The sequence below is a fragment of the Alternaria novae-zelandiae genome, assembly GCF_023758075.1.
Source record: "Alternaria novae-zelandiae strain BMP 2774 chromosome Unknown scaffold_3, whole genome shotgun sequence".
NCBI classification, from domain to species: Eukaryota; Fungi; Ascomycota; class Dothideomycetes; order Pleosporales; family Pleosporaceae; genus Alternaria; species Alternaria novae-zelandiae.
The window spans coordinates 738,401-757,286 of record NW_026056963.1 but is presented as its reverse complement, the minus strand read 5'-3'; the positions used below and the strand labels follow the sequence as shown (position 1 = coordinate 757,286).

Genomic DNA, 18,886 nt, shown 5'->3' with positions numbered 1-18,886 from the left:
GGTTGGACAATATTGCAGCGGTGGACATGGCAGCAGTGGTGGGTGAATGGCGAATGTTTTACGATGTGAAACTCGCCCCCGCATGTCCAACCGTCGTTCGCTGGGCCAGGAAAATGTCAGCAAAGGACGCAGCGCGATTGGCGTGCTGCGTGCAGGCCAGGGCGCAAAAGGAGCATCTTCGTGTTTAATGGAGTGCGGTCGTGTGTATGGAGATCTGGAATGCGGTCGCCGGATCGAGCTCATGTCCGCGGCCCTTCTTGGCTGCTATTCGTGGGGCCGCAGCGCCGCTAAGTTTCGATAGTCTGGTTCTGCTGGGAAGGGGCACACGATCGCTCCTTCCGCCGATGTCCAGGGCTGGCTGGAGGGACTGCGAGGGCAGGTCATGGCGGGCTGTGGCTGTTGGGCGTCTTCAGGAGGCGCGTGCGGGTGGGCGACAGAGGGTTTGATTGACGAGTGGCAGATTTGGCCGCTGTCGAGGCTTCAGGCGCCCACTCGGCTGATTGGCTGCTTTATCATTCTACGAGGCATCGAGACTCCAGGCTGGTGGTCGGCTGCGTCCTGTCTAATGCTAGCTGCCACTCTGAAACTCCAACACCTCCTGGTCGGGCCGGCGCACACCACGACGCGCAGTATACCTATCGTCCTGTCCCGTACTTCCTGGGAGTTCTTCCCTCCTGGCCCCGCTGCACTGCACTATTCGATGCAGGCCAACCCACGGCGCATCACCACGATTCTTCCGTCATATCCTCCCAGGTCCCCCATGCTTGCAGTAGTCGCCAGTAGCTTTGTCTAGCCATTCCTAGCCGACCATACTCTACCGGCTTCCCGCGCGCGCACCCATTTCCTCGTCGCGCACTTGCAGCACATATACACGCTCTGCAGCCGCACTCTACTCGAATCACTGCCTTCGGCCTAATATAGCATACTCTAATCAATCATGAAGCAACGCAAGTTCTCCTTCAATCTGGCGCCAGTCGTACGTTCCATCCCCAGTCCTTTGTCTGCAGTCGCATCCCAACAGTAACTCACCGCCAATGTAGAAGATTGCCTCCAAGCCAGACCTCTCCGACAAGCCCGCGCCGGACCCGGCTTCCTCCTCGTCACACAAGAGACACACCTCCAAAGACAGCATATGCGACCAATCGCCCTACATCAACCGCCGCGTTCTCGACGAACATACCGATCTGGAACTGCGCCTAGCATGTCGCGAAATCCTGCAAAACTTCAAGCCGTCCGACCATGGCATGGAGAACACCGACCCCAAGCTCGACTTTGGTGGCCTCGGCCGACGGAAGGAGAGTAAACCACAGGCCACTGAGGTCGCTGTCCGCATGCCCACTGGCGCGCCTCCAGAGCTGGCAGCGACTTCGACGTCATTCATGATGCGCAAACCCAGCACCAAGACGCGCTCACGCACGAAGGCGGACCAGGAGATCAGAGCAAGGACCTACGGAGACATGCCTGCACGCGCGAATAGCAGTCGCAAGCGAGCTGACTTCGGATGGCTTGACGAACGGGACGCAGAGAGGGAGGAGAAGCTGAGGTCATACGGCAAGACTTCTATGGACGTACCGCGATCGAACGTCTTCCACAATGACTCGGACGAAGACGTGACCCTTCCCGTAGCAGTCACATCTACTCTCGCCAACGCCAAGATGTCGTCGTCAGTGCCTACCTCAGCATCTTTACCCTACAGCAGGAGCATGAACCGACTATCCCACCAATCCGATAACCCAGCAGCAGTTGCAGACGCACAAGCCACAGAATGGATGCGTCGAGAGCTGGAGAAGAAGCGGCAGCAAGAAGCATCTGAGGGCCACCGTGGTCGCTCATCGACTTCAGTCCGACCACCCAGTCGTGCTGCCAGTGTCAAGGAAAGCGTTAAAGAATACATCTTCCCAGGCTCTCGCAGTCGGGCTCTGAGCCGTGCGCAGTCCAAAGAGTCTCTTCGTCCAGCAGCCGACAACGACGACCAGGGTCTCTCACGCAGTGGCTCGAATTCAGGATGGCGTAGCTGGGGCATACCCCGCCGCTTGAGTTCAAGAAGCAACAGCAGACCAGGAACCTCGAAAGGAAAACCGGAGGAAGCTCAGCCCAGGAAGTCAGAGTCCAACGGCCTCAACTTGAACAGAGAGCTACCCCCACTACCAGGTCTGGACACATGGAAGGACCACCAAGAATCTCCTCAGGAGGAAATAACAGTATCGATGAAATCTCCCACATCGCCAACCGCCGCAACACACATTGCAAGCATGATGCGCTCGCAAGAACAGCACCAGGAGCGTTCTCCCGCCGCAAAGAAACACAGGAAGAGCGGATCTGATACGTTGGCCATGCAATTCAACGATTCATTCCCTGCCCGGAAGTCGTCTCGCAAACAGGAGACCAAGGCCATCTCACAGCCCACAAGGACCAACCCAGGTAGCCCAACACACCCCGGAAACACGATGACTGGCTGGTCCTCTACTAGTAATCTAGACCAGCGCCTCGAAGTAGGCTCCAGCAACCACACCCGCCAACGAAGCGGAGATAGCAACTCTGCCAGCAACCAGAGTGCCGAGGCATCTACCTTCTCTCGTAAGATGAGTCTGGATACGACGGCCCGGAAGACCCTCTCCAACGAGCCCAAGACCCCAGGCCGGGAAGAGCAAAAGTCCAAACTGAAGAAGATCTTTAGCGGCTGGATGCACAAGAAGGACAAGAAAGAGGACTGGATGCACAAGATGGAGAAAGAGGGTGTCAGGGAAGGTGTTATGGTGCAGGACGGCAGCACGAGCGCGTCACCCGTGGTGCGCTACTAATTTCCCTTCTCCGCCGTCTGGGTCTCAGTCAGGGTCGTACCTTCCGTTTTGGATGGGTCACTTGCCCAATTGGGGTATTTGTATACATGTAATGACGCTCACGCGTAATGTGCAACGACGCAACGCCACTTTTCATTTCTTCTCGGGGTTTTCTTAGGGAGTTGTATATGCGGCTGCGCCGTCATCAGTACGATGCATTTTCTTTTCTTCTTGCATAATGGTGTAGGATTGTGGTAATAGAATGAGATTTCTGGTGTTTTTCACAGTCAGTGCATGATGCCAATGCTTGCAGTGTCAGAATTGCACGACGTCCGCGCCCCATCTTTATTCCAGGCATGAAAAGAGGCCAAGTTGTCGGTTGGCGCTATACACGTGACTGCGCAATGATGTCCACGGGTGTCACGTCAGACTGGATGCTCCTTCCATGACTACAATCTGGACATCTACCCGCGTTCAACAACCACGCAAGCGTCTATCTCCAGCCTCATGTGCGCACTACATCCTACTGGCCGTCAACATGGGTATAGAAGCCGGCGTCACTTCGCCACAGCGACTGACTGCATATCAGCAACGCCCTCACCTTTACCTGACAGTCCCCGCTTTTCCACGTCGATTCGAGGCACACGTAGGTGAGGTGACTGCGTGGTAGCTATGGCAACACTATACAACTGACCGCCTGCCTCATAGCAACATCACACGACTGTAGACGCAGACCGACTGGCGATTGAGTACACAACGAGCTTTCCTGTGGAGGTTCCGACGGTACCTACTCTCGGTTCCGAATGCACCTACCACGATCAAGTGGCCACTGCAAACTACCTAGGTACTTGCTTCGGAATCGGTGACACATCATATACTCCATCCCTGTGCAGCTCCCATTGGATTTGACGACATACCACGACCGACTCTGTGAGAGCTATGCCTCCGACATGATCGTGCAAGGAAGCTAACACCGAGCTGTGCAAGTTCTATTTTTCCCGCCGAGACGTCTATATCATTATGCCGTTCTGAACGATACATCCACAGGGATCTCCAACTCAACTCGTTCGTACACGAAGGCAGGACTCCATCTTCAGTCACAATACTTGCCGACCATGTGCAACGTCATTCACTTCTTCTTCAAATGCCAGCATCTACTACGTCTACGAAGGTCGCGCTGCAAGGGTACGAAACACAAGATGACGAGAACCAGCATTCGAGCTGCTTGTACTGCCGAATCCTTCCTCACTATATATTTTCAGACCGACTGCAGTCCGTGCGAGCACAAATTGTGGGAGAGCGAGTGGGAGTCAAAGCTAGGGCGGGCGAGAGCATTCTTAATCAAATTAATCGAGAAGCGGATGTATGGAGTGGAGGACATCACTGCTCTAGTCAAGGAGCTTGAAGAGCAGTACTATGTAGCTTCCTGGGATGCACGTAACATGCAGATACCCTCACACGCTTTTAAGAAAAGCGTGGCTCGGGTAAGCATTACCTATCATCAGACGGCTCGCTCGCCCCTGACCCAGGAAGTACGACCGGAAGACGTCGTCGATCCGAAGAAGCACAACAAGGACTGGAGGGAAATGGATGCGAACGACTACGATGGCGACTATATTGCGAGCACCGATCCGATTCACCCTGTCAGTACCGACTACTCGCACCCGCTCGATGACGACGATGGAAGCTGGATCTTCAATCACTTTACACCAGAAGAGATGGAACCCACGGCCGGAGATTTAGACTTCGACCAGAATGGTTGGAGCTGGGAAAGCAACGATCACGTCAACGACAGCGACAGTGAGAAGGGCGGGATGCCTATGATTGCTAAATCTCCAGAAGAGAACACTACGTTACAGATCGACGGTAACGATCTGATCGCATGGGGGCCTGAAGCCTCAGCGTCATCCACGCTTTCGAAAATCAGCATGGATGGTCTCAGTATGGAACAGAAACATGCGAAGGAGCAGAAAGAACTCATGATCGACGCATTCTGGGCAGTCGTCAATGAGTCCACGGAGCCACAACGACAATCAGACTCCGAAATGGAGGATCTGAACTTGATACTTCGCAGCCTCGACATCTCTCAGGATACGCCAACCCCCTCAACCCCTTGCACACCGACCAAGTCGCCTCACATGTGGGTAGATGGTCCTTCGGACGCTCTTCATACTCCACCATCGACACCCACTCGACCTACAACACCACCAAGTCCCAACTCAACACGCACAGCCTACAACAAACAACGCAAGTTTCTCAAAAAGCGACTACAAGAAGATGCTAATAAGAACAAGTACTACAGTGACTTGCTCCTTATTTCGCGGTGGGAGGCGAAAGCGTCCGAAGGACCAGATGGGAGGTTTATTGCTGAACCCCAGATGGTGAGGGCAGGTGGTGGTGGTGGTGGTGGAGTAGGAGGCAACGGGTGGTTTCAATAAGAGTCAAAGGTCGTCAAGGGCCGATGCATTGGGAGCTACGTCTCATTGGTAATTCATACTGAACAGGTCTACAGCCTACATCAGGACAAAACAAGCAGATCAGAAACCTCTAGCGTCAATGTAGGCTTCAGCGTGTCAAAATGTCCCTTGATCCAGGCGCCATAAAGCTCTGGATATTGGTGTGAATGGATGTACCTTTCTTCATTACTCATATACCGGCAGGTCCATTACGCACTGCCATTCATAGCCATGTCTATCAAATCCCACTCATGCGCCGAACGCTATGCATAAATCTCATCGCTGAGCTAAACGCATCAGATCACGTAAAGCGTGTAAAACAGCCCCCAGCATGTGCAAGGTCGCCAGACCCAATCTGCGTACGATCCGATACGTCCCCCACCCTGTCCAGTAACATAGCCCGAGTATAATCAGTGGGAACATGATCGGGCTCACTATAAACAAGAGCAGATAAGCTGGCCCCATGCTGAGGATCGCGAACACGGCATGATACCATTGGTTGACAAATTCCCAGTCGAAGTTGTCGGGAATATCGTCTGGATCGAACAGCGCATGGGGATGACGGCCGTCAGTCATCACGCATACGCTCCGTCGCCTTGCCGATCTAGAGCACCATCAGCAACGTAAATGGCCTAGAAGTCTGCGTTAGCTCAGGATATTCGTTTCTAGACCAATGTAGACTCCAACGTACCCGTTCATTCATGCTGGTGGGTCGACAGGGATCACCACCTGTCGCCACCAGAATCTCCGCTCATGACAGTATTGAAGAAGTTGGCGTCGCCGCCGTAGTTGCCACCTCCGCCATACCCGCCCATGCGGTTCTTGCCCTGGGTCTTGGCATGTTCGACGATGGAGCTCTTCCGGCCGAGATCCTTCGCTAGAGAGACGGAGTTTGTAATGGATGATAGCAGGTTGACTAGTTGCACATCCGATGCTTCTTGCTGGGACTCAAGCGAGAAAGCGGCTGAGTCTGGCGGGCCGAGGATATTCAGGCGGGCGAGCATGGCAGATACACTGCGGAGAATCGAGTGGTCTAGAGGCAGGGGATGTTGCGCGTCTGGCGCGGCGTTGACTGGTAGGGACGGGTCGGAGAGGTACGAAGCTGGGAGCGAGTCGATGTATGCGCGTAGGAGCATGATTCGTCGGCTGAGCATGCGAATGGCGTTCATCTTGGCTGTAAGCGAAGAGAGAACTGTATTAAAGTCAGTATGTCTGTACCAAGTGAGATTCAAGGTCGCTGAACCTACCTTCTTCGTCGTCGGCGTTCAAGATGACCGACTCGTCGATGGGCGCATCCTTTTCTTTCTCCTTCTCCTTCTCCTTTTGCTTTCCTCGTGTATTCCGCTTCCCAGTAACCTCATCGGTTCTTGAGGGCTCCGGCGCTGCACCGGCCACGTTTGCTGTGCCTTCTACTGCAGTAGCGTTGCCACCACCCCGCGCGACGAAATCGACAGAGATCATTTCCGCTTCGCCAGTCTCAATCGAGTATACTAGCTCTCTAAACTTGGTTGACTTCGCCTGTACAGCCCCGTCGATATCCATAGCCTTGTCATTCGGATCGCTCGTTGTGTTGACGGAGAGGGACTCGTAGACGGTGAGAGGCAGCTTTCCGGCCGCAGTCTCTTTGGAGAAAGCATTTTCAGGGTGGAAGAGTACGAGCAGCGGAGACTCGGTGTAGACTTCTGATATGCGCGAATGGATAGGAAGGATGTGGGGTTCTGGGCCGGAGGCGGGACCGAGGGTAAACCAGCCTACAATGTCCAATTGTGGCTCCTTGTGTACGTCCTTGACTACACTCAGGTTAGCTTCATCCAGTTGTGTAAATATAAGGTATAGACGAGAACTTACAGTCTTCGATACGCTTGCTGAACCACTCGTCGTCTAGTACTGTCTCTCCGTCTTGGTTTGGTAGGAGCTTTGCTTGGAAAGCAACCTCCATCGTGATATTCTGACCATCTTGCGCGCCTAGTATGGCTCCGACTACTGGTCCTGTCTGCTGTCGTAGTGTGTGCCGTGTTACGCAGTCTGTTATTGTGAGGAGTACCAGCGGGTGAAGTTGTACTGTCGGACTTGCGTCAGAGGCGCGGGTGGTCGAAACGAGTGGATTTCCTGATGATTCGGCCATATTTGCTGCAGTGTAGTTCGGTGTCGCGTTCAGGATATTCACGATGGTCGAGATAGTGGTAGGAGGTCGGAGTGGTGTTCGAGCAGCAAGGCAATTGCAATGATATGGTCTTGGTGGGGAGCTTGCTTAGGCTGCAGCTGCCACAATTCGTGGGGTTGTGCCAAGGCGCTACCCGTTCAGCGCTAGTGTCAACGCGACTCCAGCGCGACGCGCTTTCCACGGGAAAGATCCGTCATTACCTAGGTATCCAGCTTTCACTACACTCCTCTTTCTTAGACTTCAGAATCAAGGATCACGAACCGGAGCGAGCGTTTATCATCGGAGTACGATTATGGCATTATCATTCATGGTCAGGCCTAGCCTCCAGATCTTTGCGTCAATCGCCAAATACACTCCATAACTCCAAATCCAACCCAACCCAAAAGCGAATGGTATCTTAGTCTTGCTCCAGACTTTCAAAACGCCTGACCGCGGTCGCCGCCTTTCGGACGATCTCTCTATGTCGTTTCTATCATGTCGTTATGAATGCCACACAATTCAATGTACATATTAGTGGTTTCCTGGGCCGTTCGCTTCTTTACATCTCCACGAGGACTTTGAGAACAAGCTTGCCGTCTTTGTCGACCGTCTTGCCCGCGAGCTCGAAAGCTTCCTTTGTCGACGTCAACCCATGGAACCTGTGAGTGATCATGTTGTCAAGACTCGGAAGTACACCGGCAGACAAGATCTTGATACCAGTGGGGTAGGTGTTGGCATAGCGGAAGATGCCAATGATGTCGACCTCTTTCAGATGAGATGCTGACATGGGTAGTGTCTGAACTGGCGTACCCATTCCGACCATGATGAGCTTGCCGCCAGGCCTTGTCGCCTACGAGAAATTAGGATTAGGTTTGCGATTTTTTCCTGGAGAGACTTACGTATAGTCCAGCTTGCATGCAGATTTCCTTTCCAGTGCAGTCAAAGGTGACATCAGCACCTTCAAAGTCTGGCTCGTTCTGGGATGCAATCTGCATAACATCGGCAGCCAACTCCTTGGCTACGGCGAACTTCTCAGCAGTTTCGTTGCCATGTTTCTGTGGGGTCACGATATAGCCCTTGTGGGCGAAGCCGTTCGCCAAGGCGTAGTTGATTCGCCCATAGTCGATGTCTGCGATGACAACGGTTGTGGCGCCAGACACCTTGGCCATCGCAGCTGTCAGAAGGCCGACTGTGCCTGCACCAAAAACAATGGCCGTGTCACCTTGCTCGATCTGGGCTCTTCTTGTTGCATGGATCGCAACAGAAAGAGGCTCCAGAAGCGCAGCCGATTCCATGGAGACGTGCGAAGGTAGTCTGATTTAAGTTGTCAGCTAAGTTCGGGTTCGGGTCGATCATGCACGACATACTTGTGGCACCATTTCGCGGGATGGTTGATGCGTTCCTGAAGCGTCCCCTGGAAGTGAGGCACAGATTTGGCGCTACTCCGAAACCTCATCTTCGGGCAGAGATTGTAGCGTCCCCGTTGGCATGACCTGCAGTTGTCGCACGGCACACCTACCTCCAGAGCAACACGATCGCCAATCTGGTAGCCGGTAACACTCTCGCCGATGGCAACCACAACCCCAGCAGACTCATGGCCTAGTGACAACGGCTCGCAAGCCTGCAGATCACCGTTGCAGAACTTGCTGTAGTAGGAACAATCGCTTCCGCACAGTCCAGTGGCCTTGATAGCGATCTGGAGTTCATTGGCGGCGGGATCCGTAATGGTACGAGTTTCCTAATTGGATTCGTTAGCTTCACGTTTAGATGCTCAATATACACCAAAACCCCCACGAGTAGTGGGTAGACGTGGGATGTGTAACGAAATTGGAAGGCATACGAGCCGCAAATCCCTTGGCCCATGTAAGACCGAAGCTACGACAGTCGAGGACTTGGAGTAGTGCCTCGTTGGGATTGGATAGATATCTGCGAGAGCTGAGGGAGCCATTACGAGAAAATTTTGGTAGTATGGGGGATGGTGGCAATGGAGCGGGAAGAAGTGAGGAAGAGATAGCTAACAGAAGCCCACCCCACGGGAGCGTGGAGGCTGATATAGTTGTTGAGAAGGCCCATTTCGATCAACGGTGGCCTGGCACAAGCTGGGCTTGCCTCAGGTTGGTGCATCGGCGAGATAATGGCATCGCATGAGGGAAGATTCAAAGGTTCCACGTCATTTGCTAGGCGTATCAAACTGGCGGGACGAGCATGGATAGGGATGCGCGACCAGAGCTACTTGGTACGGTAGGCCTCGCGTAGTCTTTTCTTTATCCCGTTACTCTGTGTGTATATATGAGGCTAGATCTTCTTGTGGGTACACGACCGGGAGCTCTTGTTATTCGCCCAGCGAGCTAGTATCTGGGGACTCAAGCATTGTTAGACTCGTTTTGCCGGATCAACACCGTATAGCTCCGGGACGTGCACACGCAAGATGCGATATAGGAGCAATGTCATAACGCAGTGTGTATCTTGAACACGTCTTGTCTTGTGTAGTGGCCGTCTATCAGAAACCCGCCGGCGTTGTGAAACAGCGATAAGGCACACTGCACGGCTGTGGAGCCCGCTGCCAAAGGTTGTGTTGGGATTTACGGCAGCGAACCTGTCGGTTGTAGTGGCCCTGCAGAACCACAGATCCCTGAGCAGGACGCGCGAAACATCAGCCTGATATGCAGGCTGTCCTGTCTCGGCGTTAGCATGTCGTTACCGCTAAGCCAAAGCTCAAACCATAAGTCGTCCTCTGCCCCCGGTGCATCATCAATCTTGGATTCTTAGGGCCTGCATACCGACGGGAAAATTCGACCGCTGACTGGCTAGCGTATCTGGCTGATATTCCAGAAGACTTCCCGAAGGCACTTTTGCAATATAAAATCCCGGATATATTGCCCATGTGCAAACGGCTCACGCCCAACGGTGCGCCTCCAGCCTGGACTACTCTGGGGAGCATGGAATCAGTCCCGTAGTGCGGCCCCTTAGCGGGATCCTCCTGGGGCAACTGTGGTGTGTGTGGTAGCAGACCCGTTGGCTGAATGTCGGTTGGAGGGTGGGCATGGGTCATGGTTTGGCTACCGAGCAGCCCATTGACGAAATTCGTCCTACGCGCGACCGAACTGCCGGGACAAGAAAGTACAAGGGCCTCTTATCGGAGCGACCTCAACGCCAACTGCACGAACGACTGGCCCAAGGGATAGCTAATAGTCAACAGCTGCACCTTTGACCGAGGTGTGGCCACCAAGAAGCCATGGAAATTGACATGTGCCAGCATCTGCATGACAATGGCGAAGAAGCACCGGTAGCGCGCTGCAATGCCGTCCCAGATCTACCATCTCGACCGAGAAATGAGGTCGAGTGTCGGTCGTGAAGGATTCAGAGGAACAACGGTGATCGCGGGTACATGGCAGGCCCAGCACTTGACAGGGAAGCGGCCACGAGCAAGATGAGATGTCGTTACTAAGCCGACCCGCAACAAGCGTTTACGTATCTCTCCGACCGCCCGACCTGCTCTCCCATTCGACAACCACTGTCGTCTGGCACGCTGCCGAGCAAACTGCAGCAGCGGGACGGCAAAACAAACGTTGGCGACCACTCATTCTCTGTTCCATCAAACGTTGCACGGCAGAGCACCATGGTGGATCCGAGCATGCCCAGTTGTGTTGAGATTAACTTCTTTGCACACCAGGATGCGCCTAGGACTCGACTAACGAATATACCTAATGTACCTATCCAGCCAGTGCGCTCCCAGCTCCGGCGCAACGAGCTACGAGATGCAATAGAATAATGGCCCTACTGATAAGCAAGGTACTTCTCGTTCGCACTGCACATGCGTCTACCTCAAGGCCCCAGGTATATTCAACGCTACTATAGACCCTGTCCATGAACGTAAAAGAACACCGGGATGTCGCTCCACCAAGCGACCGACTCCACGACCCTCATGCATGGCCCTCTGAAAGCAGTAGGCGGTGAGCGAAGACCATCATACCCAGTTTGAGAGTTTCCTGTAACCCTTTGTCAACCTGAGCACGTTTTCGCGATCTACATCGAATATATGTCAAGCGCTTGCACGACGGTGCCGCGGCGGTGAGCAATTTCACCTTACTCGCTTTCCGCAAAGCTGCCTACGCCACAGCATCCAACCACCATGACCCCGGGCTTAAGGATACGTATTCCTCAGACAGGCGGTCTGTCGGATGTAGAGGTACCGTTTCCCCTATCGCACCACCCCGCCCAGAACAAGCTGCGGAGTGTGCGGAAGCCCCTCTCCGTATCGACATGTTGTCGCAAAAAAAGCATTGCATGTCGCAACCTACTCAAGACCACGAGGTTGCCACAATGCACAACGCCGCTTCCTGACTGGCTGTATTACGCAGTGGGTACCAGAACTCTGGATTGCGCACGGACGGAGGGGACCTGCATCCGCCATAATCTCCAAACAGTTTACCAGGAAAGTCTCGAGCACTCCGTCACCAAGGTATCTTCTTGCCCATGAACTTCGCGTGGAAGAATGTCATGAAGCGCTAATCCGCAGACTTGAGTCAAGGCGGGACAAGAGTCCAGAGGAACAACCCGGTGCCAAAATTCCAAGGCGGCGTATCTACTACTACTTTTGCCGGTACTTTTATGGTTAGAACCTCCGGAGATACCGAGATACCACCACACATCTCACGCTTCACTTTTGAGCTACAGGTACTTGACAATTGCCGTTGATCGTAAGCGAAGCGGAACTATGTGAAATGAAGAGGAAGAGCTGAGTCGGTGGTGTGCTGATGGCCCGCAGGTACCTGTGTATCAGGCAAGAGATGCAGATCATGTGTCCACACAACGTGCCGCCGCGGCATCCTTTGTAGTCGATGATGAGTATCGGCGTCAAGACGTGTCTCAACGAGACAACGCATCTGTACGCTGACGCACACCTGCGTTTACCGATCAAGTGCCGTCTCTAGCAACCGTCAAATTTGTATCAAGGTCCGCTATCTTGGACAAGCTATAGTCAAGACTCAACGGTCAGCTTTGACTCCACATCGGAGAAGTGCAAAGGATTCCGCGTGCTTGTCTAGCGCAATGCGATATCGCTGCGTGGACAAGGAAGCCATGAGGCACATGTCAGGCCACCAGCACGGATAGAGCCGCAATCTCCATCGCCTGTCAGTTCGTACCCGGTAAACTATGATATGCCGTTCTCGGTCGACGGGCAGGACAAAGTAATCAGGCATGCGTACACCGCTCGCTGGGCAGCATGGTGAGATTTTGGGTACTCCAAGCTAGACGAACTTACTCAAGAGACGGGTCAATTATTATCCCAAGACCTTCAACATTCCGTCTCTCTAAACCCCTTCCTACAGGCTACTCTCCCGCTTCTTCTTCCCCACCAACCCCTCCGCCTCAAGCCATTGGCGGATAATAGCATTCGTCTCCTCTGGCTTCTGGATCAACGCCCAATGCGCAGCCTCCACTTCTCCTTTCGTAAGCTTAGGAATGAAATTGTCCATGCTCTTTGCCATTGCGGGCTTCAGCACGCCGTCATGCGTGGCTTGGATGAAGAGGACGGGCTGACTGATTATTTTCTTGTCGAGCAGCGCTTGGTCTTCTTCCCAGTTCGTGCGGCGTTGGCGATACCAGTTCACTGGGTTGAGGGATTAGTGGTTGAGCTTGAAGTAGTGTGTAGATATGGTGGATGAGTGATAGGTTGGGGAGAGAGGACTCACATGTGGGGTGGATCCCGTGGTTGAGATACTGCTTGACGTAGTAGTCTAGGTACTGATTCGCTGTTAGTACACCATCGCTTGTTGGCAAATCCTTCAGCTGTCTTTCTGAAACAAGATGATGCAATGGATCGATCTCGACATGTCCTTCGCGCGGGACGATCTTGATGTCGAGCCGAGTCGATCTTTTGGAACCCTTTCCCGCCTCATGCATGATATGTCGGAAGTGGTAATGCCTTTGTCGAGCGACGCAACCACCCCATAGCATCCCCTCAAAAGGTAACACATTGGTCTCTCACGGCAATCATCCACTCTTCTTTCCCTTCGATCCCGCACTCGACACGCGTTCCAGCATAAGAGATCATCACGTACCTTTCCATTCAGAATCTTGCTCTCACCAATCTTTGGCAAGTTTTCGACCAGTATTCCCTTCTCGGGAACGAACGTGACCTCGCCTTTTGGTCCCTTGGCCCCATACATGCCACTCAGGAATTGCCTGATCGACTGCTCATCATTGACGCTCTTTTCCACTTCGCCCGAAGCGAGATGGACCTGGTAGGCGAATTGGGGCAATGGACCTTTGACCAGATCTTCAGTGGAGAAGTACTTGTCGGAAGGAGCGGTATATGGTGTGCAAACTGAGAAGACGTGTGTGATGAGCTGGGGGTACCTGTGGGGGTAGTGAGTTGGTACCGTATATGGTAGTCAAGATGCCCGGGGACTTACCACTGAGCAGCTCGCCAGACGACGAAACCTCCCCTGAGCAAGGTGTTAGTAGATGAATCTCTTGACGCATGCATATGGCAGACGCCTACCAGTCATGACCACCAAGAATGATCTGCGGCGCATTGACTTCTTTAGCCAGTGCAGCAATATCATCTGATGCTCTCTTGAGTCCATACAGCTTGATCGAGTTTGGCGGAACTTTAGGAGCATCCTGAACATCTCAGCTTCGGTATATTCCCCCGAGTCGCAAGACCTCTGGATTCGCCTTACCGTGCCACCGTATCCCATCATATCCGGCGCAACAACCCGCATCCCCATGTCGACTAAGAGAGGAATCTGATATCTCCATCCCATCGATAGATCGGGCCAACCATGAATCTTCCAAAACAGTCAGTACAATTATGTTGCTTTACTCCAAAGTACCCTTTACAACTGGAGAAGGTGCGGAATTTGCCGGCATCGTATAACAGCCACCAAACACCACTCACCAGAAACACGGTATGCGTATACTCGCCAGACTTTGGTACCGCATATAGGTAATGGTATGTTTGTCCATTAAGCTTTGCAGTCTTGTGTTCGACACGAGGGTCTGATACAGGGTCAATTGGTTGGACAGGCATGACGTGATGTCTGTGCGACGAAGGGTAAAAGAAAATAGATTGCGACGAGGGTGGTGGGAATTTCGGGTTGTAGCAGCGATAGTCAGAACAGCCTTGGGTGATGATGGCGGTGAGCAAGCGAGTCGTCTTTGACGACGAAGCTGTAGATTCATGATGATGGTTGCTAGATTCGGGTATGCCGAGGTACCCCAATTGTGGGGTATGTAATCATCTCAGCCCTGACATCACTTTCATGATTCTCGTCGTTTACACGACGCGTAAGTTCTGCATGTGAAGCGCGAAGTCAGTGTTCCTTGTGTTGAAGATAGTGTTGCATGTATATTACTATAGTATGCTCGGAGATGGGCGGTTTTAGGATAATCCCACGCGCCGTGGGGTCCAATCTATCAACCCGAGTTCTAGGTAAGTTGTTGTGCATGCAGAATGAGGCGAGAACAACCGCAAGCGAGTACTGTAAGCTGTTGTTTGCCGGCGTCCGTGCCGGAATGGTATATGCAGAAAAAATATGCGTGACCCAGATTTTCGGAAGGAGTACAGTGCTGCCCGAAGCGCATACATAAGCTATACCCTGGACGTATAATCGACGGATAATGCAGCACTTGTGACATGGCAGGAGCCGTGACACAATTGACCATATTTTGATTAATTTGCGAAGCTTTGTGACTATCGCAGCTAGAACTTTGATGATGGTACGGTCGCATATCCAAGGTGGGAGAACCAGACCCCGTAAGTCAACGCGGCCGGTTGGCAGAAGTTGCGACAGGACCAAGGGCGATATTGCGAACGACTTCAATCGAGACACGCCAACAGCGATCTATCGGGCCGGTCCTGGGTAAAGGCAAGAAGGTATGGGCTTCCGGGTGATCCTCAATAGATGACGGTGTCCTCGGCGGCTTCTTCGACAACATCCTCTCCGTTCTCGTCGTCATCTTCCTTCATGGTTGTGTCAGCTACGGTCTCGTGAGTTGCACCGTGGCTATTCTGTATGTCCTCAGTGGCGCGCTCGACTTTTGCATTGGTGTCAGGGGTATCGGGCTGGTGGTCCTTCATGTCCAGGTCCTTGGGGGAGATGGCGCTACCATTAGTCTCGCCATTGGTGGTGGTTGTCTCTTGAGGTGCATGTGCATCATGGTTCTTACCGGTTTCTGCACCCTCTGCATCACCCTTTGTTTCCTCGGATGCATGCCGTCTCCGCAAATTATCCGGTTGTTGGCGAGCCTCGTACTCTTCTATCTCTCGTTTGACGGTTTCTTCGGCTTCGGCTATTTGGTCACGTATGCGGTCTTCTTCGTCGGGACTGGTTTCCCAGGGTTTGTAGTACTGCGAGCAAGATCAGCTGTGAACCAGGGTGGTCAGATGGAAGGCGACGTACGAGGTGTGGCTCTGACTTGGTCTGGAGGAAGTGCGCCATGGCGAGTAGATTTGCGTGACGTGCCCGCATCTATGAATTGTAAGCACCCAGCCAGAGCGTCAGGTGTAGACTGTCAAGACATACCATATCCCTCTCGAGAAGCTTGTGCTCCTTCCATCGTTGCTCTTTGCGCCTGGCTGCTCGCTCTGCCTTCCTCTGCTCGCTCTCTTGATCGTCCTGTTTGCGCTGAGCTAGCTGTCGCTTCTCGATCTCGGCGCGACGTTTCTGTCCTGTAGTAGCAGAGTTCTGTGAGAGTGCACCCAAAGCGGCGCCAAATAATCTGCGCTCTCGTCCTCTCTCGCGTCGCACAGGGGTGGGCTTGTCGTCTTTTGCGTCTTTGGTGGTAGAATCACGTCTTTCTTGGGTGGCAGTATCATTCTCGAGTCGCGGTCGCTTTGAGGTGTCTTCTGCTAGTGATTCTTGTCGTCTCTTGTGGCCGTTTACCGGGGGTGAGGCTGGCAGTGATAGTTCATCCGGAAGGACTACAGCCGATGCAATGGGTCCGTCCATGACAGTGTCGCGCGTCGTGTATGGGCTTTCTGGACGTTTCTAATGTGTGCTTAGCAATATCAGAGAAGCACGCGTGGGTGTCATTGGTGTAGGTGGCCCAGGGATCTCGCGATGGAAGCTTCGTGCACGGAGCATGGGTTCAGTTCACGCTAGCAGCGGACCACCGAAGCTGACTTTCACGACCGACTTTCTGTCTCACTGTCACGCGCCACCACCATACCAACGCACCCGTCACGACGAGACACCAAGCTCTATTAAACCTGCGATATTGAACACGTCCATATTCGTCATCACCCTCACAACCTTCCGCCATGTCTCGCCATCATCCGTAAGTACCCTCTCACTTCAAAGAGTCGCGCATACTGACACCTGTCGCAGCGATCTCGTCATGTGCCGCAAGCAGTCCGGCATCTCTATCGGCCGCCTCTGCGACAAGTGCGACGGCAAATGCCCCGTTTGCGACTCCTACGTCCGCCCGACCACCCTCGCCCGCATCTGCGACGAATGCTCCTTCGGCAACTACCAGAACAAGTGCGTCGTATGCGGTGGCGAGGGTATCTCAGACGCCTTCTACTGCTTCGAGTGTACGCGCCTGGAGAAGGACCGGGATGGATGTCCGAAGATTATAAATCTGGGTAGTAGTAGGACGGATCTGTTCTACCAGAAGAAGAATTTCAGGAATCATTGAGGTGGCTTGGACTGCTGTTCTACGCGCCGTCAAGCGCGCCTGCGTTATGGGAGAATCTACAGGAAGATCTGGAGCTCGGCTACATGGAAGAGTGTACACGGGATAGCACGGGAAGAAGCATGGAGTTTGGGCGTCGCGGCAGCATTCTCAAGCGCCGCGATGTAGACAAAAATGGGTTATGGCGTTCAAAGATACCTCAACGATCTATCAATGGTACTTTTACCACTTCTCTACCTAGTAGCATTGCTGACAAGTTCGCAAGATCGATTTCTTCTCTGTTCTAGGGCATAGTAGCCTCGCGTATTCCTTCATCAAGACAGCTTTAGCTGCAAAATACAACTTACTGTCCGCCTGTAACCTGCGTTCCTAATCACCCACTCGCGTCCGTACTTGATAAGCCACTCCAGCTGGAGGCCAGCTACCTCGGTGTCTCCGCCTCCTCGTCGGCGCCTTCCCCTGTTCGGCATGGGTCCAAAAAAAATCATCATGGCAAAAAAGTGCAAAAACATACAACAGCGGGGATTCGCTAGTGGTCACCCACCTAACTACTAATCCGCCGGTACAATGCTTGTATATGGCTGAGCGGACGGGAAGCCTAATTCTCATTGTCCTATGGTCGTATGTGAAGGAATGGGTGATTGGATGGGATATATACTTATTGCAAGCTCGAAGACGGAAGACTGGACGTGTAAGCCTCTTACACTCAATCGAACCAGCCAGGCTTCTCCTTCATCACGTATCCTCTTGTAGTAGTCTGAGTGAGGGGATAGCCTCAGATGCGCAAGGCCAAACTAACGTCGGCCTCACTTGGCTAACAACACCGTTCCGAACCCACGCTTGTTGCAATGCGAAAGCTGACAGCTTGGTCAAACGGCCTATTACCGAAGCCTCTATTGCCATGACAAGAGAGATTATACATAGTCTGGTATTCCGGCTATCAAGCCGTGGTGTCAATACCCAACCTTGCTGATCGACGTTCGAGCACACTTCGGCAGGAGCGAAACCCGTCACTGCCTTGACAGCGGGTTCCGTTACGCGGAAGGGGCTGGCCCGAGGATAAGCCCTGTAGAGACGTCACCACCCGCAAGGAAGTAAGGTACGACAACGGCAGTGCAGCTCAGCTGGAGGTATCCAAGGCCGATAGTTCATGCAAAACCATTTTGCTTTTCCGGAATAATTGAGCGCAGGGCTCTGCTTCGGTTCCGATTTCCTGGGTCCGGCGAGAGCGACGTCAAGAACTATCCCGAGGTCCAGAACGTCAGGCTTTATGGTGTTGAAGAATGGGGTCCGCTTAGGTTTGCTATTTCCTGCGCTATGCAGTCTGACCATATCACGCAGTGGAAAACGGTAGTGCATACACTAGAGCGTGCGGGGATGCAACTAGGGAGATGTGTGGCGCAAATGTCTAAGAGGGGAAAGACAGGATAGGGAGTGGGCGACGGTCTCGCTGCCCGGGGCATGGAAACGAGAAGGAACGGTACGCTATCGACCCGACCCTTCTTTAGTCTCGCCACGCCTGTGACGTCTGTTCTCACTGCAGAGCTACACAACTCACGCAGTTTACGGCCGCGAAGCGATGACAAGTGCCTGAGTACCTCGATACACGTCTACTGAACCGACTGAAACACCGCCAACCGATGCGCAGATACATTCGTGCACAATCCAACCCGTTCATCACAGTTGAGGACAAAATGTTCGTACCAATAAAAGCAATCACGGAGCAGTGGCCCGCAGTTGTTGCCAAGAACTCTAGGTCTCGGCCATACCTACCCCGTGAAGTTGTTATGATCCAAGAGAACGTGGAGCCCAAAAAGCAGCATATCAAAACTTAGACATAGCCGAGCAGTGTAGTCAGAGGG

At 53.2% G+C, this 18,886-nt stretch overlaps 7 protein-coding genes across 7 annotated transcripts; 3 read left to right on the top strand and 4 right to left on the bottom strand.

Moving 5' to 3' along the window:
- Positions 1 to 937: 937 nt before the first annotated feature.
- Positions 938 to 2,801, top strand: J4E88_002230 (uncharacterized protein; the record flags this gene model as incomplete). Its single annotated transcript, XM_049395895.1, has 2 exons — positions 938 to 976; positions 1,041 to 2,801. The coding sequence occupies 2 exons, from the start codon at positions 938 to 940 to the stop codon at positions 2,799 to 2,801; spliced, it is 1,800 nt and encodes a 599-aa protein (XP_049258299.1).
- A 1,094-nt stretch (positions 2,802 to 3,895) lies between these two features.
- J4E88_002229 (uncharacterized protein) lies at positions 3,896 to 5,218 on the top strand (the record flags this gene model as incomplete). Its single annotated transcript, XM_049395894.1, has 1 exon — positions 3,896 to 5,218. The coding sequence occupies one exon, from the start codon at positions 3,896 to 3,898 to the stop codon at positions 5,216 to 5,218; it is 1,323 nt and encodes a 440-aa protein (XP_049258298.1).
- A 740-nt stretch (positions 5,219 to 5,958) lies between these two features.
- J4E88_002228 (uncharacterized protein) lies at positions 5,959 to 7,361 on the bottom strand (the record flags this gene model as incomplete). Its single annotated transcript, XM_049395893.1, has 3 exons — positions 5,959 to 6,428; positions 6,484 to 7,026; positions 7,085 to 7,361. The coding sequence occupies 3 exons, from the start codon at positions 7,359 to 7,361 to the stop codon at positions 5,959 to 5,961; spliced, it is 1,290 nt and encodes a 429-aa protein (XP_049258297.1).
- Positions 7,362 to 7,938: 577 nt separating this feature from the next.
- J4E88_002227 (uncharacterized protein) lies at positions 7,939 to 8,744 on the bottom strand (the record flags this gene model as incomplete). The annotated part of the gene is made up of 3 exons (XM_049395892.1): positions 7,939 to 8,229; positions 8,279 to 8,693; positions 8,740 to 8,744. 3 exons carry the CDS (start codon positions 8,742 to 8,744, stop codon positions 7,939 to 7,941), a joined length of 711 nt encoding a protein of 236 aa, XP_049258296.1.
- A 3,962-nt stretch (positions 8,745 to 12,706) lies between these two features.
- J4E88_002226 (uncharacterized protein) lies at positions 12,707 to 14,116 on the bottom strand (the record flags this gene model as incomplete). Its single annotated transcript, XM_049395891.1, has 6 exons — positions 12,707 to 12,993; positions 13,076 to 13,127; positions 13,445 to 13,742; positions 13,799 to 13,831; positions 13,888 to 14,009; positions 14,069 to 14,116. The coding sequence occupies 6 exons, from the start codon at positions 14,114 to 14,116 to the stop codon at positions 12,707 to 12,709; spliced, it is 840 nt and encodes a 279-aa protein (XP_049258295.1).
- Positions 14,117 to 15,285: 1,169 nt separating this feature from the next.
- J4E88_002225 (uncharacterized protein) lies at positions 15,286 to 16,339 on the bottom strand (the record flags this gene model as incomplete). Its single annotated transcript, XM_049395890.1, has 3 exons — positions 15,286 to 15,738; positions 15,791 to 15,859; positions 15,914 to 16,339. The coding sequence occupies 3 exons, from the start codon at positions 16,337 to 16,339 to the stop codon at positions 15,286 to 15,288; spliced, it is 948 nt and encodes a 315-aa protein (XP_049258294.1).
- A 311-nt stretch (positions 16,340 to 16,650) lies between these two features.
- On the top strand, positions 16,651 to 17,027 carry J4E88_002224 (uncharacterized protein; the record flags this gene model as incomplete). The annotated part of the gene is made up of 2 exons (XM_049395889.1): positions 16,651 to 16,667; positions 16,718 to 17,027. 2 exons carry the CDS (start codon positions 16,651 to 16,653, stop codon positions 17,025 to 17,027), a joined length of 327 nt encoding a protein of 108 aa, XP_049258293.1.
- Positions 17,028 to 18,886: the final 1,859 nt, after the last annotated feature.